Source organism: Nerophis lumbriciformis, linkage group LG08 (genome assembly GCF_033978685.3).
Source record: "Nerophis lumbriciformis linkage group LG08, RoL_Nlum_v2.1, whole genome shotgun sequence".
NCBI classification, from domain to species: Eukaryota; Metazoa; Chordata; class Actinopteri; order Syngnathiformes; family Syngnathidae; genus Nerophis; species Nerophis lumbriciformis.
In genome coordinates, this window is record NC_084555.2 from 56,497,501 (window position 1) to 56,520,916 (window position 23,416).

Consider the following 23,416-nt stretch of genomic DNA (forward strand, 5'->3'; position numbering starts at 1 on the left):
AAAGATCCTCTATTAGACAGGAGTGCTCAGTTTGGAGCTGAACCCGCTGGCCAGTCTTTTGTTTGATTTGGCCTGCAGGTTGCCAGTTGAATTCCCCAGACACAGTCAGGAGCAAGTGAAGTGAGGCGCAGTAGCTGCTTGTAACCAGCAGATGGCACACTAGTGTGATGACACATTTCAAAGGAGGACGTACGCACCGATGATGACGGTGTTGTCGTCAGCGATGAGCATCTTGCTGTGCACGTAGATGAGCTCCGTCACCAGGCGACCCTCCAGCTCGGCGTGCGTGCGCAGGCCGCAGAAGGAGATGTAGTTCATCCACTGGTCGTCCACTAAAAAGGACATCATGGTGTCATATCACATAGAAGTGTTATGACACCATGATGCTTACTCTCTTTCTTCAGCTGGGAGATGATGGAGTGTTCCCCTCGGATCATAGTCCTGCACAAGAGAAAACTCTAATTAAAGTCAGTCTTGCTGCGGTTAAACCCACCAATCAGATCAATGATCCCGCCCACTTTGCTCTCTCACTTTTAACACGCGTAAGTTGCAAAAATCACAAAAATAGAGCCTTGAAAAAGGGATTTCAATATTTTTCTATACTTTGAATATTTAATAGTATTAAATACTAATTAAAGAGATTAAATTAATCAATTACAAGGATTTTAACACAAAAGCCAAAAGCAGTGAAGTTGTCACGTTGTGTAAATGGTCAATAAAAAGAGAATACAACAAATCCTTTTCAACTTATATTCAATTGAATAGACTGCAAAGACAAGATACTAAATGTTTGAACTGTGTTATTTTTTGCAAATATTAGCTCATTTGGAATTTTATGGCTGCAACATGTTTCAAAAAAGCTGGCACAAGTGGCAAAAAAGAGTGAGAAAGTTGAGGAATGCTCATCAAAGACTTATTTGGAACATCCCACAGGTGAACAGGCTAATTGGGAACAGGTGGGTGCCATGATTGGGTATAAAAGCAGCTTCCATGAAATGCTCAGTCATTCACAAACAAGGACGGGGCGAGGGTCACCACTTTGTCAACAAATGCCTGAGCAAATTGTTTAAGAACAACATTTCTCAACAAGGAATTTAGGGATTTCACCATCTACGCTCCGTAATATCATCAAAAGGTTCAGAGAATCTGGAGAAATCACTGCACGTAAGCCATTATATTACACACCTTGGTTCCCTCAGGCGCTACTGCATCAAAAAGCCACATCAGTGTGTAAAGGATATCACCACATGGGCTCAGGAACACTTCAGAAAACCACTGTCAGTAACTACAGTTGGTCGCTACATCTGTAAGTGCAAGTTAAAACTCTACTATGCAAAGCCAAAGCCATTTATCAACAACACCCAGAAACGCTGCTGGCTTCACTGGGCCCGAGCTCATCTAAGATGGACTGATGCAAAGTGTAAAAGTGTTCTGTGGTCTGACAAGTCCACATTTCAAATAGTTTTTGGAAACTGTGGACGTCGTGTCCTCCGGACCAAAGAGGAAAAGAACCATCCGGATTGTTCTGGGGTGAAAGTGTAAAAGGCAGCATGTGTGATGGTATGGGGGTGTATTAGTGCCCAAGACATGGGTAACTTACACATCTGTGAAGGCGCCATTAATGCTGAAAGGTACATACAGGTTTTGGAACAACATATGTTGCCATCCAAGCAACATTATCTTGGACGCCCCTGCTTATTTCAGCAAGACAATGCCAAGCCACGTGTTACAACAGCCTGGCTTCATAGTAAAAGAAAATGTGTGGCGCAATATGAAGCCTAAAATAGCACAACGGAGACCCCCGGACTGTTGAACAACTTAAGCTGTACATCAAGCTAGAATGGGAAAGAATTCCACTTCAAAAATGTGTCTCCTCAGTTCCCAAACCTTTACTGAGTGTTGTTAAAAGGAAAGGCCATGTAACACACTGGTAAAAATGCCTTTTTTGCAATGTGTTGCTGCCATTAAATTCTAAGTTCATGATTATATGCACAAAAAAAAAATAAGTTTCTCAATTGAATATAAGTTGAAAAGGATTTAGTATTCTGTTTTTATTTACAAATTACACAATGTGACAACTTCACTGGTTTTGGGTTTTGTATATTTTAACTCTTAATTTGAGGTAATATTCATGTAATAATGATGAGAGAAGCAAGAAAGACATCCTTAAATATAAATACCTGTAGTTGAAGTGCATGACGGCCTGGATGGCGTTTCCTCCGCCTGTGGTGATGTCACCCTCAAAGCCAGGAAGCAGGGGGGTCACCACATACACCCGGTACTTCTTACCCTCCCTGACAACACACACACGTTATCACTACCACCATCACACCTGAATAATCAAATAGGATGCGGTTGTTGGTCATATTCCGGCCATTTTCAGTGGTTTACAGTGTTAAATAACACAAAAAATGTCATTATTCTATTTGATGTCTTTGATGACTTATTTGCTAAGTTAGGTGTGCCTAATGAAGTGGCCGCCCAGCTCCTTACTTGTGCGCCCTGATGATCCGCTCAATGATGGCGTCTCCGATTTTGTTGTACACAGTCCGGTTGTCGGCACAGCTGATGAAGAACTGGTTCTAAAGGAGACAAGACCAAGAAATGTAAATCGTAATAATAATAATAAGAACAATCAAAGCTGTGAAAAGCAACATTTTGTCACTTCCTGTTGCCATTGGAAGTTACCGGAACACGTTTTTAGAGCATCCGTGACCAAACTACAAGGGTGGCCTGATGGCGTCTTCAATTTGCCCGCCGAGACGTCGTGACTTTAATTAAGAATATTGCCCACAGGGAGATTGCATTTATTTGAAAAGTTAACTGTCAATGGTGCTGCTACTATGTCGCCATCTAGTGGACAATGTGGCTTTATCAGATCAAAGACATTTCATTTCACACTGCATAAACTGATGTGCAGCATTTATTTATATGACCCAATGCAAATAACCTTCCCTAGTCAAGGTGCAAAAAAAAACAACATATAGATATATACATATATATATATATATATATATATGTATGTGTGGAAAAAAATCACAAGACTATTTCATCTCTACAGGCCTGGTTCATGAGGGGGGGTTCCCTCAATCATCAGAAGATTTTAATGGGAGCATTCACATACCATGGTTTGTATAGGGCACAGAGTGGGTGGGTACAGGTTGGTGTAGGGGCGTGGTGATTGGCTCATGTGTTACCTAGGAGGTGTTTCCGTCTGTGGCGGCATGCTGTTACAATTTCGCTGCGCTTGTTGAGGGATGACAGGTCTGGACGGTAAATAATAAACAGTTTTTCTTTCAAGCATAGGTTGCATCTTTTATTACCACTATTGTAAGGTGTGCTGGATGCAAGAATTTGCCATGTTATTGAATATTCAACATTATTGTCTTTGAGGTCCCAAATGTGTTTGCTGAGTTCTGTGGTATTTCGCAGGTTTTTGTTCCTGAAAGAAGCCTTGTGATTGTTCCATCTGGTTTTGAATTCTCCCTCGGTTAATCCTACATATGTGTCGGATGTGTTAATGTCCTTGCGTGTTACCTTAGATTGGTAGACAACTGATGTTTGTAAGCACCCCCCGTTGAGAGGGCAATCAGGTTTCTTTCGACAGTTGCAACCTTTGTTGGTTTTGGAGTCGCTCTGTCCGGGGGCCGACGGCTCATTTGCAATTGTTTTGTTGTGGTTTGAGATGATTTGTCGTATATTGTTCATGCAGCTGTAGCTCAATTTAATGTTGTTCTTGTTGAATACTTTTCTTAGGGTGTTGTCTTTGGGAAAGTGTTTGTCAATCAGACTGAGGAATTTGTGGCCAATGTTAGTTGAGACGTTTTTGCTGTATGGGGGGTTGTACCAGATGATGTCGTTTCGTTTTCTGTGCTTTTTCGGTTGGTTTCCTGGCGTGGGTTCATAGGTGAGGGTGAAATTGTATCCGCTTTCATCAAGGGCTTTTTGGTACGGGGGGGTTGCTTGGTCAAATTCAGCTTTGCTAGATGACAGCATCGATAGCCTTTTATTAATTGCGGTACGTATTCTTTTCGTGGTGGTGGGTGGGTGGTTGCTGTCATGGTGCACGTATTGGAGTGTTGTGTTGGGTTTCGTGAATGGTTGGTAGCTGTTATTTCTCAGGTTGAAAGTGACGTCAAGGAAGTTGACGGTTTGCTTGTTGGCTTCAATCGTGATCCGTAGGCCGTTCTCTTTGAAAATTTGGCATATGCGCTTCTTGGTATTCTCGCTGCTCCTTGGCGAGGCGCGACACACTGCCAGTCCGTCATCACGGTAAATACCAAGGTTCAGATTGAGGCTGGCAAGTTGGGAGAGGAGGAAACTCCCCATACAGCAAAAACGTCTCAACTAACATTGGACACAAATTCCTCAATCTGATTGACAAACACTTTCCCAAAGACAACACCCTAAGAAAAGTATTCAACAAGAACAACATTAAATTGAGCTACAGCTGCATGAACAATATACGACAAATCATCTCAAACCACAACAAAACAATTGCAAATGAGCCGTCGGCCCCCGGACAGAGCGACTCCAAAACCAACAAAGGTTGCAACTGTCGAAAGAAACCTGATTGCCCTCTCAACGGGGGGTGCTTACAAACATCAGTTGTCTACCAATCTAGGGTAACACGCAAGGACATTAACACATCCGACACATATGTAGGATTAACTGAAGGAGAGTTCAAAACCAGATGGAACAATCACAAGGCTTCTTTCAGGAACAAAAACCTGCGAAATACCACAGAACTCAGCAAACACATTTGGGACCTCAAAGACAATAATGTTGAATATTCAATAACATGGCAAATTCTTGCATCCAGCACACCTTACAATAGTGGTAATAAAAGATGCAACCTATGCTTGAAAGAGAAACTGTTTATTATTTACCGTCCAGACCTGTCATCCCTCAACAAGCGCAGCGAAATTGTATCAGCATGCCGCCACAGACGGAAACACCTCCTAGGTAACACATGAGCCAATCACCACGCCCCTACGCCAGCCTGTACCCACCCACTCTGTGCCCTATATAAACCATGGTATGTGAATGCTCCCATTAAAATCTCCTGATGATTGAGGGTACCCTCCCTCATGAAACAGGCCTGTAGAGATGAAATAGTCTTGTGATTTTTTTCCCCCACACATACATATATATATATATATATATATATATATATATATATATATATATATATATATATATATATATATATATATATATATATAAATATATAATGTTACTGTACATGCAGTCGGCTTTTGGCCCCTTGACCAATTTTTCTTTTAGCCCAACGCGGCTCCCAAGTCAATAAGTTTGGACACTCCTGCTTTACAGTGTCATCGTTATCATACGCACATTAATTACAGTCCAGAAATAAGCGCGTGGAGTGGAGTTATTCTCGTGTTATGGTTTTGACTGACCATCAAAGTCTGTCGCCATGCCCCGCCCACTTCCCATGGCAGATACTAACATGTTTGGTAATTTGCCGTCGTCCGGATCTGAGACGTTTATTTGGGTTGTTTTGGTCAAAGTCCCGAGGAGGAGTTGGTCAAAAGATCCTCCCTGATTTTAACCCAAAATCTTCTGACTTGTTTGTGCAGATGTAGTGCTGATTCATGTTTTAATAATAGAGGGCGCTACTGAGTGACTTTTTCAACTCGGTGTACGGGAAGTTTAAAATAGCAACTTTTTTCGGACACACTTGCTAACTTTGGTGAGTTTTCCCAAAAGTTCAGACCCCCAAAATGCAAGAAAAGACAGAGAACATGAATAATAATCCAAATGATGTGTCACCTCGATGTAAATGTAGTGGTTGCTGTTGGCGATGACTTGGACGTAGGCGCTGTGGATGGACTCCTCGTGGTACTTGATCCCCGCCGACCAATCAGACGCTGAACGCAAGACCTTGCAGAGGAAGGAGGCCGGTTAGAACGCCTGCAGGACACTTCATTAGGCACACTCTGAAAGTCTACTTCATAATTACTTCAAAGCAACACCTTGACAAGAATATTCTGGAAGGTCATTAACCTAAGAATTGATTCCCTAGAAAGGGACGGCTGCAAACAACGACAATGTATCCCACAGGGCCTCCTCTGATTTATGGAGGGTCAAATGGAATCCAAATAAATACATATTTTAATAATTATTTGAATGTGTCAAAAATATGTTTATTTCTCTATTGAAATATTTCATTAGTAAATTAATTGTTTTAATGTATAATTAATAATTAGATATTGCCAAAATGCATTATTTATTTCACAATCAAATTAAATAAGACATCTATTACGTTGTTGCATGTGATATATGACATCTATTACATTGTTGTATGTGATATATGACATCTATTACATTGTTGTATGTGATATATGACATCTATTACATTGTTGTATGTGATATATGACATCTATTACATTGTTGTATGTGACATATGACATCTATTACATTGTTGTATGTGATATATGACATCTATTACGTTGTTTTACGTGATATATGACATCTATTACGTTGTTGTATGTGATATATGACATCTATCATGTTGTTGCCTGTGAAATATGACATCTATTACAGTGTTGTATGTGATATATGACATCTATTACATTGTTGTATGTGATATATGACATCTATTACATTGTTGTATGTGATATATGACATCTACAACATGGATAAAATACACAACTTCTTTGTGACGCACACACACACACATGCACACACGCACACACACACACACACACACAGTTCAGAGACAACCACAGGTCATTAGCATTAAAGCTACAGACACACACACACACACACGCACACACACACACACACACACACACACACAGGGGACATTAGCATTAAAGCTACAGACACACACACACACACACACACACACACACACACACACACACACACACACACACACACACACACACACACACACACACACACACACACAGGGGACATTAGCATTAAAGCTACAGACACACACACACACACACACACACACACACACACACACACACACACACACACACACACACACACACACACACACACAGGTCATTAGCATTAAAGCTACAGACACACTTCCAGCATGAAAGCTCCACTAAAATAGAAGATTTAAAAAAAGAGGAGCATGTCCAAGTAAAGACAAGATGCAATGATGATCATCCATCCATTTTCTACCGCTTGTCCCTCTCAGAGTGCAATGAGCATGAAATTTGATGTCAATTTCAAAATAAAAGCATCTTCTGTGTCCCTCTGGCAGCGCTTGGAGTGAACATTTGTGTCTCCTGCTTATGAGGCTTGTTTTGAAGGCTTTTTTCAGGGTTGCCGTGGAAACTAAAGACAACACAATGGTGGTCTTACCTGCACTGTGGTGTTCACACAGCCAGGGACTTGGTATCTGAGCTCGTTGGCACTGGAGTGAGACTTGGGCAGCAGGAAAGGATACGACAGAGAGCGGTACTTTGGTTTCATGATCTGTGGGACAAGAAGATGGAGCACTCATGTTTACACACAACCAACCCATTGACTGCTTTGTGCCTGTGTGTGTGTGTGTGTGTGTGTGTGTGTGTGTGTGTGTGTGTGTGTGTGTGTGTGTGTCAACATAACCTCCAGTCAATGACTATCTCATGAGGCGACACAATGAGTCAGAGATTGTAAGAATGTTCCTGTCATATCAACCCTTTTAAGAGATAGAAGCATTTGTGCGATATTGATTTCAAAAATAAAACATGCACCCTTGTGGGGGTGCTGGAGCCTATCCCAGCAGCACTCGGGCAGAAGGCAGGGTCTACACCCTGGACACTCACTTTCACACACTAGGGACAATTTAGTGTTGCCAATCAACCAATAAATAAATACAATTAAATACAAAAATTAATTTAAATAATTATTTTATATACCCTTCATACATTCATTTTTTATTTATACAGTTTGACATATATACACACACACAGGCACTTTTATATATATACACGTACACGCACACTTGCAAACACAAACATAAATATATATACACATACAGGTAAAAGCCAGTAAATTAGAATATTTTGAAAAACTTGATTTATTTCAGTAATTGCATTCAAAAGGTGTAACTTGTACATTATATTTATTCATTGCACACAGACTGATGCATTCAAATGTTTATTTCATTTAATTTTGATGATTTGAAGTGGCAACAAATGAAAATCCAAAATTCCGTGTGTCACAAAATTAGAATATTGTGCAAGGGTTAAATTTTGAAGACACCTGGTGCCACAAACTAATCAGCTGATTAACTCAAAACACCTGCAAAGGGCTTTAAATGGTCTCTCAGTCCAGTTCTGAAGCCTACACAAACATGGGGAAGACTTCAGATTTGACAGCTGTCCAAAAGGCAACCATCGACACATTGCACAAGGAGGGAAAGACACAAAAGGTTATTGCTGAAGAGGCTGGCTGTTCTCAGAGCTCTGTGTCCAAACACATTAATGGAGAGGCAAAGGGAAGGAAAAACTGTGGTCAGAAAAAGTGTACAAGCGATAGGGATCACCGCGCCCTGGTCAAGATTGTGAAAAAAAACCCATTCAAAAATGTGGGGGAGATTCAGAAGGAGTGGACAGCTGCTGGAGTCAGTGCTTCAAGATCCACCACCAAGAGACGCTTGAAAGACATGGGTTTCAACTGCCGCATACCTCGTGTCAAGCCACTGTTGACCAAGAAACAGCGCAAAAAGCGTCTCACCTGGGCTAAGGAAAAAAAGAGCTGGACTGCTGCTGAGTGGTCCAAAGTCATGTTTTCTGACGAAAGCAAATTTTGCATTTCCTTTGGAAATCGAGGTCCCAGAGTCTGGAGGAAGACAGGAGAGGCACAGGATCCACGTTGCCTGAAGTCTAGTGTAAAGTTTCCACCATCAGTGATGGTTTGGGGTGCCATGTCATCTGCTGGTGTCGGTCCACTCTGTTTCCTGAGATCCAGGGTCAACGCAGCCGTCTACCAGCAAGTTTTAGAGCACTTCATGCTTCCTGCTGCTGACCTGCTCTATGGAGATGGAGATTTCAAGTTCCAACAGGACTTGGCGCCTGCACACCGCGCAAAATCTACCCGTGCCTGGTTTACGGACCATGGTATTTCTGTTCTAAATTGGCCCGCCAACTCCCCTGACCTTAGCCCCATAGAAAATCTGTGGGGTATTGTGAAAAGGAAGATGCAGAATGCCAGACCCAAAAACGCAGAAGAGTTGAAGGCCACTATCAGAGCAACCTGGGCTCTCATAACACCTGAGCAGTGCCAGAAACTCATCGACTCCATGCCACGCCGCATTAACGCAGTAATTGAGGCAAAAGGAGCTCCAACCAAGTATTGAGTATTGTACATGCTCATATTTTTCATTTTCATACTTTTCAGTTGGCCAACATTTCTAAAAATCCCTTTTTTGTATTAGCCTTAAGTAATATTCTAATTTTGTGACACACGGAATTTTGGATTTTCATTTGTTGCCACTTCAAATCATCAAAATTAAATGAAATAAACATTTGAATGCATCAGTCTGTGTGCAATGAATAAATATAATGTACAAGTTACACCTTTTGAATGCAATTACTGAAATAAATCAAGTTTTTCAAAATATTCTAATTTACTGGCTTTTACCTGTATATGATAGTCACACTCACACGAGGTGTGGTGAAATTATTCTCTGCATTTGACCCATCACCCTTGATCACCCCCTGGGAGGTGAGGGGAGCAGTGAGCAGCAGCGGTGGCCATGCCCGGGAATAATTTTCGGTGATTTAACCCCCAATTCCAAGCCTTGATGCTGAGTGCCAAGCAGGGAGGGAATGGCTCCCATGTTTATAGTCTTTGGTATGACTCGGCCGGGGTTTGAACTCACGACCTAGCCATCTCAGGGCGGACACTCTAACCACTAGGCCACTGAGCAGACATATATACATCTGTGGTAATAATAATAATAATAATAAGATTGTCCTCCGTGAGCTGAAAGGAGTTTGACACCTCCAGTAGATTGTTGTAGATAATGAAACATTGTGAGGCAACCTGCCTTGGTGAAGTTCCAGCGCTGGATGAAATGTCTCGCCACGTCCCGGGCGGCTCGGCCGTGGACCGCCGAGGCGATGTCGTGCCACGGCATCCTGGGCGTGGTGTAGCGGTCGATAAAGTCTGCCAAGAAGGCAACATCTGTCAAAACACGCACCACTACTACGACTGCCTTCCCTGTGCTTCCTACTTTGCTGTCACATTAGGAGATATCGCACCCGCACCAATGGGATTGACTTGAATTTTCCTGCACAGTTCTATAAAACAGCCACTGTAACTATAAGCAGGGGCGTCCAACTTGTTTTCATTGAGAACCACATCCCAGTTACGACTGCGCTGGCTTTGTAACGCTGAAAATATATCAATTTGCCAATGTGTTTGATTATATATATGTACATATACACTATATGTATTTTTATTTAAATGTACACTGTAAAAAAATTATTTTGACTTTACATTAAAAAACTCAGTCACCAGAATTTGACTGTAAATTATGTGGTTTTTTTTTACAAAATATTGTGGTAAATGTAAAAATAGAATCAGTGTTTGTTTACTTGTAAGAAAAAATAGCAGCTTGGGGATCAGAATGTTGCTGTGAAATTTGCAGTGTTTTTACAACATAAATGAAAAAAAAACAGTACCACTTTCTTTCTTTTTTTATTCTGGCAACTGAGCAAGCAGTTTTTACTTTAAAATAAATGTGGTACGTTTTTTTAAATTTACAGTAATACATTGTATAAACAATAGATATTAGGCTAAAAAACTGGTAGCTAAGTGGATATATAATTATACCGTAAAAGAAGAGTGGTACAAGTTTTTTTTTAGGTTTACAGTGATCTGGTGTAAAAACATTTGACCGTAAAATGAATAGTTATTTTCACAGTGTACAATTTGATGGATAACTTGCTTTTAAATTGTAACTCAAGCAGATATTTAGCTATTTAAACACCAAAATACTGAATATGACACCATACTTGCTAAGTTAGTAGGGTGCACAAAAACTCATTTACATTGAAATCGCAATTCTTATTCATCCCAATTCTAAATCAATGCTTAATTTTCAAAAATCAATAAAAAACATATAAACGTATATACGTATATATATATATATACCGTATTTTCCGCACTATAAGGCGCACCTAAAAACCACAAATTTTCTCAAAAGCTGACAGTGCGCCTTATAACCCGGTGCGCTTTATATATGGATTAATATTAAGATTCATTTTCATAAAGTTTCGGTCTCGCAACTTCGGTAAACAGCCGCCATCTTTTTTCCCGGTAGAACAGGAAGCGCTTCTTCTTCTACGCAAGCAACCGCCAAGGTAAGCACCCGCCCCCATAGAACAGGAAGCGCTTCTTCTTCTACTGTAAGCAACCACCCGCCCGCGTAGAAGAAGAAAAAGCGCGCGGATATTACCGTACATTTCATTTCCTTTGTGTGTTTACATCTGTAAAGACCACAAAATGGCTCCTACCAAGTGACAGGGATCCGGTTCATGAAAAGACGCAATCTCTCCATCCGCACACGGATTACTATTTCACAGCAACTGATATTCCTGTGAACCGCACTGTGGATACAACGGGAGCACGTACGGTGAATATTCGCACCACAGGGAATGAGAAGTCGTCCTTCACTGTGGTTCTAGCTTGCCATGCTAATGGCCAGAAACTTCCACCCATGGTGATATTCAAAAGGAAGACCTTGCCAAAAGAGACCTTTCCAGCCGGCGTCATCATAAAAGCTAACTCGAAGGGATGGATGAAGAAAAGATGAGCGAGTGGTTAAGGTAAGTTTAAGTTTACGCGAAGAGGCCGGGTGGCTTTTTTCAGCAGCTCCGTCCATGTTGATATACGACTCCATGCGCGCCCACATCACGCTGGTTTTTAATATATTATTAAAGTTTGACTGACCTATCTGACAGTTTTTTTGACATTCCTTTAGCGCAGTTAGATGCGGCTTACAACACGGGGCGGCTTATAGGTGGACAAAGTTTTGAAATATGCCGTTCATTGAAGGCGCGGCTTATAACCCAGGGCGGCTTATGGTGCGGAAAATACGGTATATATTAGGGGTGTAACGGTACGTGTATTTGTATCGAACCGTTTTGGTACGGGGGTTGCGGTTCGGTCCGGAGGTGTACCGAAGGAGTTTCCACACGGACATATTAAGTACATTGTGTAAACAATGCACACTGAGGCACAACACAGCGAGCGGGCTAGGACAACATGTAAAAGCCAGAGCTGGAAGACCCTCCTGCCTCCTTAAGATCTCCCGTTAGGGAACACATCGGCTGTGCGGTGCGGAGGACGGAGGTTTGCTGACATTGTTCAGCAGCTTCTGCCAACATGCTAACTAGGGATGTTCGATAATGGCTTTTTGCCGATATCCGATATTCCGATATTGTCTAACTCTTAATTACTGATACCAACCGATGCCGATATCAACCGATACTGATATATACAGTGGTGGAATTAACACATTATTATGCCTAATTCGGACAACCAGGTATGGTGAAGATAAGGTTCTTTTTTTTTTTAAATAATTAAATAAAATAAGATCAATAAATTTAAAAAAATGTTCTTGAATAAAAAAGAAAGTAAAACAATATAAAAACAGCTACATAGAAACTAGTAATGAATGAAAATGAGTCAAATGAAGTGTTAAAGGCATCATGTGTGCTTACGGACTGTATCCCTGCAGACTGTATTGATATTGTCATGACTGGGTCTTGGGTGTGTGCTTTTCCGGGATGCAACGGAAAGTTGGCTCGTGCGAGACGGGAATGAAGGTACACGATTTATTTATTATTATCAAAAAAAAGGAATAAATGAAAGCGCGCACAGTGGCGGAGAATAAACTATGAAACAAAAAGACTATAAACATGGAACAAAAACTTACTTGGCTTGGACAAAAATAGTTGCATGAAGAATGGACATGGGAAGAAGTGTCAGGCATGGACAGAGCATAAATGTGGTGAGGTCGTCAGGACGAACAACAGAAAATGAAAAGCTTAAATAACACAGACATGATTAACGAAAACAGGTGCGTGACTCAAAACGTGAAACAGGTGCGTGACGTGACAGGTGAAAACTAATGGTTGCTATGGTGACAAACAAGAGTGCACAATGAGTCCAAACGTGGAACAGGTGAAACTAATGGGTAATCATGCAAACAAGACAAGGGAGTGAAAAGCCAGAAACTAAACAAAACATGACTTAAAACAAAACATGATTACACAGACATGACAGATATATATTGATATATAATGTAGGAAGCAGAATATTCATAACAGAAAGAAACAACCCTTTAGTGTGAATGGGGGAGGGAGGTTGTTTGGGTTGGTGTACTAATTGTAAGTGTATCTTGTGCTTTTTATGTTGATTTAATTTTTTTTTTTAACTAATATAAAACCAACAAAAAAAACCGATACCGATAATAAAAAAACCAATACAGATAATTTCCGATATTACATTTTAAAGCCTTTATCGGCCGATGGGACATCTCTACTTGAAACTGTTTAATGTTGCACTTTTTATATGTAGAAGAAAAGTTTTGTCATTTTATTTAATCTGAGCAACAACTTGAGGCAGTTTAATGTTGATGAACGTGACTAAACAAGTTGAAAAACTTATTGGGGTGTTACCATTTAGTGTAGGTAATATGTACTGTACTGTGCAATCTACTAATAAAAGTCTCAATCAATCAATCAATCAAAAAAAGCACTTTATAAGTAGAAAAGTTTTGTTAAGAAACCATTCTGAGTCTTATCTTATTTAGTTTTTATTTGATATATGTTGACCACATGGACCCTGTGTGTATATGTATGTTATGCCATTGTTTTGTCATGTCTGTGTAATCATGTTTTGTTTAGTTATTGGACTCTTTAGTTTCTGGCTTTTCACTCCCTTGTCTTGTTTCCATGGTTACCTATTAGTTTCACCTGTTCCACGTTTGGACTCATTGTGCACTCTTGTTTGTCACCATAGCAACCCATTAGTTTTCACCTGCCCTCACGACTCACGCACCTGTCTTTAATCATGTCACTATTATTTAAACCCATTGTTGCCAGGCTGTCTGCCTGGCGACATCATACCCCTGACTCTCTGCTTCACACTTTGTTTACCTCTGCGCACTTCATGCCATGTCCAAGTACCGTATTTTCCGCACTATAAGGCGCACCTAAAAACCACAAATTTTCTCAAAAGCTGACAGTGCGCCTTATAACCCGGTGCGCTTTATATATGGATTAATATTAAGATTCATTTTCATAAAGTTTCGGTCTCGCAACTACGGTAAACAGCCGCCATCTTTTTTCCCCGTAGAAGAGGAAGTGCTTCTTCTTCTACGCAAGCAACCGCCAAGGTAAGCACCCGCCCCCATAGAACAGGAAGCGCTTCTTCTTCTACTGTAAGCAACCACCCGCCCGCGTAGAAGAAGAAGAAGCGCGCGGATATTACGTTTCATTTCCTTTGTGTGTTTACATCTGTAAAGACCACAAAATGGCGACAGGTTTCCGGTTCATGAAAAGACGCAATCTCTCCATCCGCACACGGACTACTATTTCACAGCAACTGCCTAAAGACTTTCAAGAAAAGCTGGCTACTTTCCGTGCATATTGTAAAAACAAGATAGCTGAAAAAAAGATCCGGCCAGAGAACATTATCAACATGGACGAGGTTCCACTGACTTTTGATATTCCTGTGAACCGCACTGTGGATACAACGGGAGCACGTACGGTGAATATTCGCACCACAGGGAATGAGAAGTCATCCTTCACTGTGGTTCTAGCTTGCCATGCTAATGGCCAGAAACTTCCACCCATGGTGATATTCAAAATGAAGACCTTGCCAAAAGAGACCTTTCCAGTTGGTGTCATCATAAAAGCTAACTCGAAGGGATGGATGAAGAAAAGATGAGCGAGTGGTTAAGGGAAGTTTAAGTTTACGCGAAGAGGCCGGGTGGCTTTTGTCACGCAGCTCCGTCCATGTTGATATACGACTCCATGCGCGCCCACATCACGCTGGTTTTAATATATTATTAAAGTTTAACTGACCTATCTGACTGTTTTTTTGACATTCCTTTAGCGCAGTTAGATGCGGCTTATAACACGGGGTGGCTTATAGGTGGACAAAGTTTTGAAATATGCCGTTCATTGAAGGCGCGGCTTATAACCCAGGGCGCCTTATGGTGCGGAAAATACGGTAAGTTGTTTCTATTCATGCCACAGTTAGCGACTTTTGTTCATGTCCTTACTTTTTTTGCCCACGTGCAAGTCTTATTGTTTCGTTAGTCAAGTTTGTACTTCCGCCTTGAGCGCGCTTTTTGTTCCTTTGTTAGTGTAAAATAAATCATGTCTTCACCTTCACGCCATGTCTGGTCCAAATGTTCATTTGCACCACGGGAGAACAAACCAGGCCATAGTCCAAGTCCTGACATGTTTACACATTTGGTCAATAAATAACCAAAAAATGTATATTTTGTTTTCTTACTGTACCGAAACTGAACTGAACCGTGACCTCTAAACCGAGGTACGTACCGAACCTAAATGTTTGTGTACCGTTACACCCCTAATATATACAGTACATATGTTTATTTGGTCACAGAATTTGCAGATGTGCTCACATTTTCAGTAGAGCCATAATAAATTCATAAAAGAAGCAAACTTCATGAATGTTTTTTGTGAGCAACAAGTATGTGCTCCAATCACTACATCACAACAACATAAGAGTTGTAAAGTCAAGACATGATGTTCTTTACAAGTCTACGTACACTTTTCACCACCACTGTATGCGAGCGTTGCTAAGCGGTTACGGGAAGCGGAACAAGCGGCGCCACAGACCATCAAAGGGTTTTTCCAGCTGGATCCAGTCCTTGTAAACAAAGTTGCAGTAGTCTTTTCCGTGCCAGAAGCGAGTGTTTCCCTGCAGCTCTCCAACGCCCGTCTTCAGGCTGTGCAGCGAGCCGCTCCCTGCACACAAGCAAACATGTCCGCCCAGGTCATTGGTCAGAGAAGAAGTAGTACTGTATTTTTCGGAGTATAAGTCGCACCTGCCGAAAATGCATTATAAAGAAGGGAAAAAACATATATACAGGTAAAAGCCAGTAAATTAGAATATTTTGAAAAACTTGATTTATTTCAGTAATTGCATTCAAAAGGTGTAACTTGTACATTATATTTATTCATTGCACACAGACTGATGCATTCAAATGTTTATTTCATTTAATTTTGATGATTTGAAGTGGCAACAAATGAAAATCCAAAATTCCGTGTGTCACAAAATTAGAATATTGTGTAAGGGTTACATTTTGAAGACACCTGGTGCCACAAACTAATCAGCTGATTAACTCAAAACACCTGCAAAGGGCTTTAAATGGTCTCTCAGTCCAGTTCTGAAGCCTACACAAACATGGGGAAGACTTCAGATTTGACAGCTGTCCAAAAGGCAACCATCGACACATTGCACAAGGAGGGAAAGACACAAAAGGTTATTGCTGAAGAGGCTGGCTGTTCTCAGAGCTCTGTGTCCAAACACATTAATGGAGAGGCAAAGGGAAGGAAAAACTGTGGTCAGAAAAAGTGTACAAGCGATAGGGATCACCGCGCCCTGGTCAAGATTGTGACAAAAAACCCATTCAAAAATGTGGGGGAGATTCAGAAGGAGTGGACAGCTGCTGGAGTCAGTGCTTCAAGATCCACCACCAAGAGACGCTTGAAAGACATGGGTTTCAACTGCCGCATTCCTCGTGTCAAGCCACTGTTGACCAAGAAACAGCGCGAAAAGCGTCTCACCTGGGCTAAGGAAAAAAAGAGCTGGACTGCTGCTGAGTGGTCCAAAGTCATGTTTTCTGACGAAAGCAAATTTTGCATTTCCTTTGGAAATCGAGGTCCCAGAGTCTGGAGGAAGACAGGAGAGGCACAGGATCCACGTTGCCTGAAGTCTAGTGTAAAGTTTCCACCATCAGTGATGGTTTGGGGTGCCATGTCATCTGCTGGTGTCGGTCCACTCTGTTTCCTGAGATCCAGGGTCAACGCAGCCGTCTACCAGCAAGTTTTAGAGCACTTCATGCTTCCTGCTGCTGACCTGCTCTATGGAGATGGAGATTTCAAGTTCCAACAGGACTTGGCGCCTGCACACAGCGCAAAATCTACCCGTGCCTGGTTTACGGACCATGGTATTTCTGTTCTAAATTGGCCCGCCAACTCCCCTGACCTTAGCCCCATAGAAAATCTGTGGGGTATTGTGAAAAGGAAGATGCAGAATGCCAGACCCAAAAACGCAGAAGAGTTGAAGGCCACTATCAGAGCAACCTGGGCTCTCATAACACCTGAGCAGTGCCAGAAACTCATCGACTCCATGCCACGCCACATTAACGCAGTAATTGAGGCAAAAGGAGCTCCAACCAAGTATTGAGTATTGTACATGCTCATATTTTTCATTTTCATACTTTTCAGTTGGCCAACATTTCTAAAAATCCCTTTTTTGTATTAGCCTTAAGTAATATTCTAATTTTGTGACACACGGAATTTTGGATTTTCATTTGTTGCCACTTCAAATCATCAAAATTAAATGAAATAAACATTTGAATGCATCAGTCTGTGTGCAATGAATAAATATAATGTACAAGTTACACCTTTTGAATGCAATTACTGAAATAAATCAAGTTTTTCAAAATATTCTAATTTACTGGCTTTTACCTGTATAAGTCACACTGGAGCCCGGCCAAACTATGAAAAAAAACTGCGACTTATAGTCCGAAAAATACGATAGTCATGTTACACAAGCAAACATGTCATTGGTCAGAGAAGAAGTAGTAGTCACGTTACCAGAACTGTCCACGCTGCTGACGCTGTCGGCGGGCTGCAAGGCGTGCTTGTGCAGGTGTCGGTACAGACTGAAGCGAGCCCGCCGGCTGCGGCCGACGCCCTTCAGCTTCGGCAGCTCCACGCCGTCAGCGGGTGGCGTCCCCCCGCCGTTGCTGTGGGAGATGCCGTCACCGAGGGGCGGTGCCGCCAACTTGCCTGGTGGAGCGTTGGCAGCCTGGAGACAACACAATCTAATAGTCGGACTCTTTTAAGGCTACTGGACTAAAGTGGTCACTTTTGCTATTGCAACCTCTGAAGTGAGCCACTTTTAAAGGGAAATATTCCTCAAAAAGCACGGTCTCAGTCATGGAAATATTAAAAATAAGTCATATATTTGATTTTTTCCAACGCTTACATCTCTAGATCAACTTCAGATCTATCTGTCAATGTAGTTACAAAAAAAAATGTTTTATGGCCTGTTTGTTAATGGAAACTTTGTTTATTATGGCAAAAAGACAAAATATGTGGAATAATTGATGTGAAGTCATTGGAGCTCTCAGTAGGTCAATAATTCATTACAATTATTTTTGAGCAATGGTAGTTTTTTTTCATTCTCAGGGATTCAAAAGAGTCCCACTCATAAAATTGTTAAAATAAGTCAGACTTTAACTTTTATTTGTAATGCTTAAATCTCTAGATCAACTTCAGATCAATTATCAGTTTTAATTTTTTTAATGGGTTTTTTTTTTTGCTTGTTTTATGCCCTTTTTGTCATAGAAAACTAGTTTTTTATGGAAAACACAAAATACACAACATTTTCCCCCAAAAGTTAAAAGATTTTTAAAGAATTAAGCAGTCTGTGTTATTAGAGGCAACGTTGTATCGTTACATTTCACCTTTTGTTTCAGTTTTATATACATTTTTTTGTTTTTGCTATATTGTTTTTAAAATGTGCCGCCGGGCCACAGTTTGGACACACCTATGGAGCAAAATTACTGCCAAATCTCCACAAACACACAAAAATGTTTTTACTCAAGCCCAACGATTCGAGAATATAAAAAAACAGTTATCTACAAGTAAAAAAAAGATTTGCAAGTATAAAAACAAATGTTTTCAAGTTAAAATTTTCAAAGAAGAAAATTGTTATAATAATTAGAAATCTTTAATTTTTTTAAAATTAAAGACAATAATTTTATACTCGCATTTTTTATTTTTTTATTTAAGAACATTGTTGTTTTTTTTGGAGAAAAAAATGTTATACTTGCAAAATCGTTTTTTAATTGAAAAAAATTTTTTTTTCATACTTGCAAATCATTTTCTTAATTGAAGAAAAGTGTTTCTATACTTGTGAAATCGTTGTTTTTTTTATTATAGAAAATTATTTTATACAAGCTAACCATATTTTAATTCAAGAACATTGTTTTTGTACTTGCAAATTATTTTTTTAATTAAACAATTTTTTTTTCATACTTGCAAATAATTTTCTTAATAGAAGAAAAGTGGTTTTATACTTGTGAAATCGTTTTTTTGTTTTTTATTAAATTAAAAACAATTATTTTATACAAGTGAATAATTTTTTTAATTTAAGAAAATTGTTTTTGTATTTGCAAATTATTTTTTTAATTGAAAAATGTGTTTTTTATACTTGTAAATCATTTTCTTACTAGAAAAGTGGTTTTATACTTGTGAAATCGTTTTTTGTTTTTTATTAAATTAAAAACAATTATTTTATACAAGTGAATAATTGTTTTAATTTAAGAACATTTTTTTTGTATTTGCAAATTATTTTTTTAATTGAAAAATTTGTTTTTTATACTTGCAAAATCGTTTTTTAATAGAAAAAAATGTTTTTCATACTTGCAAATCATTTCTTAATTGAAGAAAAGTGCTTGAATACTTGTGAAATCGTTTTGGGTTTTTTTAATTAAAGAAAATTGTTTTTGTACTTCCGAATATTTTTTTTGATTTAACAATTTTTATTTATACTTGCAAAATAGTTTTTATACTTGTGAAATAGTTTTGTTTTTTTAAATAGAAGAAAATCGTTTTCTGCTCGCGAATCATTTTTTTAAATTTAAGAAAATTGTTTTTGTACTTGCGAATAATTTTTTTAATTGGAAAATAAACGTTTTTATACTTGCAAAATCGTTTTTTAATTGAAAAACAAAGTTTTCATACCTGCAAATCATTTTCTTAATTGAATAAAAGTGTTTTTATACTTGTGAAATACTTTTTTTTTATTTAAAAAAATTGTTTTATACAAGTGAATAATTTCTTTAATTTAACAAAAAAAATTCCAATTAAAAAAATTATTCACAAGTACAAAAACAATTTTCTTAAATAAAAAAAATAATTAGCTTGTATAAAACAATTTTCTTTAATTTAAAAAAAAACAAACGATTTTGCAAGTATAAAAAAATGTTTTTCAATTAAAAAAATAATTTGCAAGTCCAAAAACAATTTTCTTAAATAAAAAAAAAAAACTATTTCACAAGTATAAAAACACTTCAATTAAGAAAATGATATGTAAGTATGAAAAAAAAAAATTTCAATTAAAAAACGATTTTGCAAGTATAAAAAAAAAATTAAATTAAAAGAATTCGCAAGTACAAAAACAATTTTCTTAAATTAAAAAAATTATGCGCTTATATAAAACAATTGTCTTTAATTAAAAAAACAACAACAATTTTTAACATCGTTTTTTAATTGAAAAAAAAAACTTTTTCATACTTGCAAATAATTTTCTTAATTAAAGAATATTGTTTTTATCCTTGTGAAATCGTTTTTTTAATTGAAGACAATTGTTTTGTACATTCAAAAAAATAAATAAAAAAACCTCTGTTTGACTTATAGGGTTTAATAACAGCGCCACCAGGTGGTGTATTTGTTTGATAAACAAGGGGTGCATGTTTTAAATACCTTTTAATGTACAGTGCTTCTTACTTTATGCAAACTATTTCTGTGTGCGTGTCTCACCTGCTCTAACGCCACCGAGCGCGTCACGCTGCCCACATCAGTCAGGCGGTGCTCCCGGTCGTCCCAGCGACCGTATGCCAGGTCGATCCCGCCCACAAAGGCCACCGATTGGTCGACGACGACTATCTTCTCGTGGTGCGCCCACAGGTAGACTGAGGAGGACACATGGTCTGGATGGCGCATCACCTGACACCGTACATAAAGTACATGACGCTCCTGGGCCACAATATTAGGCACACCTGCAGCTTACCTTAATGTGGGGGTGCAGGTGCATGAGGGTCCTCTTGGTGTAGCCCGAGTTGATGCCCAGCGCTAACTCCACCTCTTTGTACAACATGACAAACACGCGCACTCCTTGTTGCTGTGAGCACACAAATATTACAATAATCATTTATTCCACAATGGGAAGATGAGGTAAGAACATTGAAGAACACATAAATACTGCTCACATGCTACTATTTCACACTATTATAAATAGTATTTTTATCTTCCTACAGCAATATGTTTCACATAAACAAAAATATGTTTTTAATTGATTATTTTGTAATACAGTAGGATGGGGTTCATAAGTCCCCATTCCTGGGTAGGTCTCGCGTGAGAGGAAGAGGGGTTAATCATTTTGCAATACAGTTTGCAAAAAATGATGAAAAGCGCCACTCCAGCAACTGACAACGTGGTCAAAGTTGGAATTGCCAAAAAAAAACACATTTTAGGATCTCCAATACTCTACTGCCGAAGTGTCAAAGTCAAGGCCCGTCTTCAGCTGGGATCTCATCCGGCCCCTCTGCCTTGCCTCCTCTCAGCGCCCCTTCTTGATTTCTGTCTTGGTTGCAGTTTATTCTGTGGCTGGTGGGATCTCTGCTGTCAGTTGTCTATTGAGCACTTCTCTAAAGTGTTCTGTCTATCTCTTTAGTTGGTCCTCCTTGGTTGTGAGTAGTGTACCATGTGTGTTTTAGGAGATGCTGCTCCGTTATTGATTGAAGTAAAGTGTGAATGTCATTAAAACAGTTAGTTCCATCTTTTGACACTTCTTCCACTCCCGTGTGGAGGCACGTAAATAAGAGTACCCAGAAAACGGTGCATCCTGAAGAGACTGTCAGAAAGTGAGTTGAAGATGATGTGTAAAACATCATCTATGCAACATTTTGAGCAAAGAAGCACCATTACATGTTATGTAGACCACAAAGTAGTCTTTTACATTTAGAAAATAATAAAATAATACTATGAGCCCTTTAATGCGCCCATAATCCGGTGCGCCCTATGGTCCAGAAAAAATCGGGTATTTTATTGTGGTGACTCACAGCTTTGCGCTTGAGTGTGCAGTCTAGTCTCCAGTAGTTTCCCTCCACCACAGGTCTCTTCAGGAAGATCTCAGGACTCAGCCTGAAGGACACATGACACATGATGAAGAATGAGAAGCGGTGTGATGAAGGTGATGACAACACTCACCACCAGACACATGACACATGATGACAAAAGAGAAGTGGTGTGACAACACTCACCACCAGTCCGTGATGAAGATCTCCTCCCTGGCCTCCTCCAAGGCGTTGGCCACGTCCTCCATGTAGCTTTTTCCATTCACGTACCTGCATAGTTACATGACTCGTCAATATGTCATGAGTGACAACTCCAATATTTGTGGACGTTTTTTCTACGAAAAAATCCAATCTTAAATGGGGGTAAATACACTATTTTGCTCCTCTCACCATTTGGCCAGAACCTTCTCCTGCTCCTGTGCAAAGGAGCCAAAGCGGTGATCTTGGAGGAACGCCTTCCCGTAGTTCCTCACCAAGCTCTCGATGCTCTGACCCCACCAGCGGGCGTGTCTGTAGCTGCTGCACTTAAACACCAACGTCCTGCACACGCACACACACACGCACACACGCACACACACACACACACACACACACACACAGCTCAGCCTGCACATCTCTGCTCTTATCTACAACACACACATAATTTCCAGCAAATATTCTTCTTTTCTGTCCTACTGTGGATTTCATCATGACTAAAACTAAATCCAATTATAGGACTACAACTAAATCCATTTATAGGACTACAACTAATTCCATTTAGAGGACTACAACTAAATCCATTTATAAGACTACAATTAAATCCATTTATAGGACTACAACTATATCCATGTATAGCAGCAAAACTAAATTCATTTATATAATTAAAATAGATCTAAAACAAAATTAATGTACATCATTATAATATGATTAAAACTAAATACATTTAAATGAATAAACATGACTAAAACGTAATCAATTTATATAATTAAAATATGACTCAGACTAAATTAATTAAAATGATTTAAATATGCCCAACACTAAATCAATTTATATGATTAAAATATGACTCAGACTAAATTAATTAAAATGATTTAAATATGCCAACACTAAATCAATTTATATGGTTAAAATATGACTCAAACTGAATTAATTAAAATGATTTAAATATGCCGAACATTAAATCAATTTAAATGATTAAAATATGACTAAAACTAAATCAATTCAAATGATTAAAATATGACTCAAACTAAATTAATTTAAATGATTAAAATATGACTCAAACTAAATTAATTACAATTATTTAAATATGCTGAACACTAA

At 39.2% G+C, this 23,416-nt stretch overlaps 1 protein-coding gene across 2 annotated transcripts in view; it reads right to left on the minus strand.

Moving 5' to 3' along the window:
- pld1a (phospholipase D1a) overlaps positions 1-23,416 on the minus strand; it is a 95,340-nt gene that overhangs the window by 6,673 nt on the left and 65,251 nt on the right. For both annotated transcript variants that reach the window (XM_061969223.1, XM_061969222.2), the window contains exons 10-23: positions 22,508-22,657; positions 22,304-22,387; positions 22,103-22,184; positions 21,052-21,162; positions 20,802-20,987; positions 17,847-18,060; positions 15,861-15,989; positions 10,025-10,143; positions 7,351-7,464; positions 5,794-5,904; positions 2,494-2,582; positions 2,181-2,294; positions 392-441; positions 198-332 (exon numbers count right to left, since the gene is read on the minus strand). In XM_061969223.1, coding sequence (XP_061825207.1) covers positions 198-332; positions 392-441; positions 2,181-2,294; positions 2,494-2,582; positions 5,794-5,904; positions 7,351-7,464; positions 10,025-10,143; positions 15,861-15,989; positions 17,847-18,060; positions 20,802-20,987; positions 21,052-21,162; positions 22,103-22,184; positions 22,304-22,387; positions 22,508-22,657 — 1,688 coding nt within the window. The remainder of the gene's footprint in view (positions 1-197; positions 333-391; positions 442-2,180; positions 2,295-2,493; positions 2,583-5,793; positions 5,905-7,350; positions 7,465-10,024; positions 10,144-15,860; positions 15,990-17,846; positions 18,061-20,801; positions 20,988-21,051; positions 21,163-22,102; positions 22,185-22,303; positions 22,388-22,507; positions 22,658-23,416) is intronic.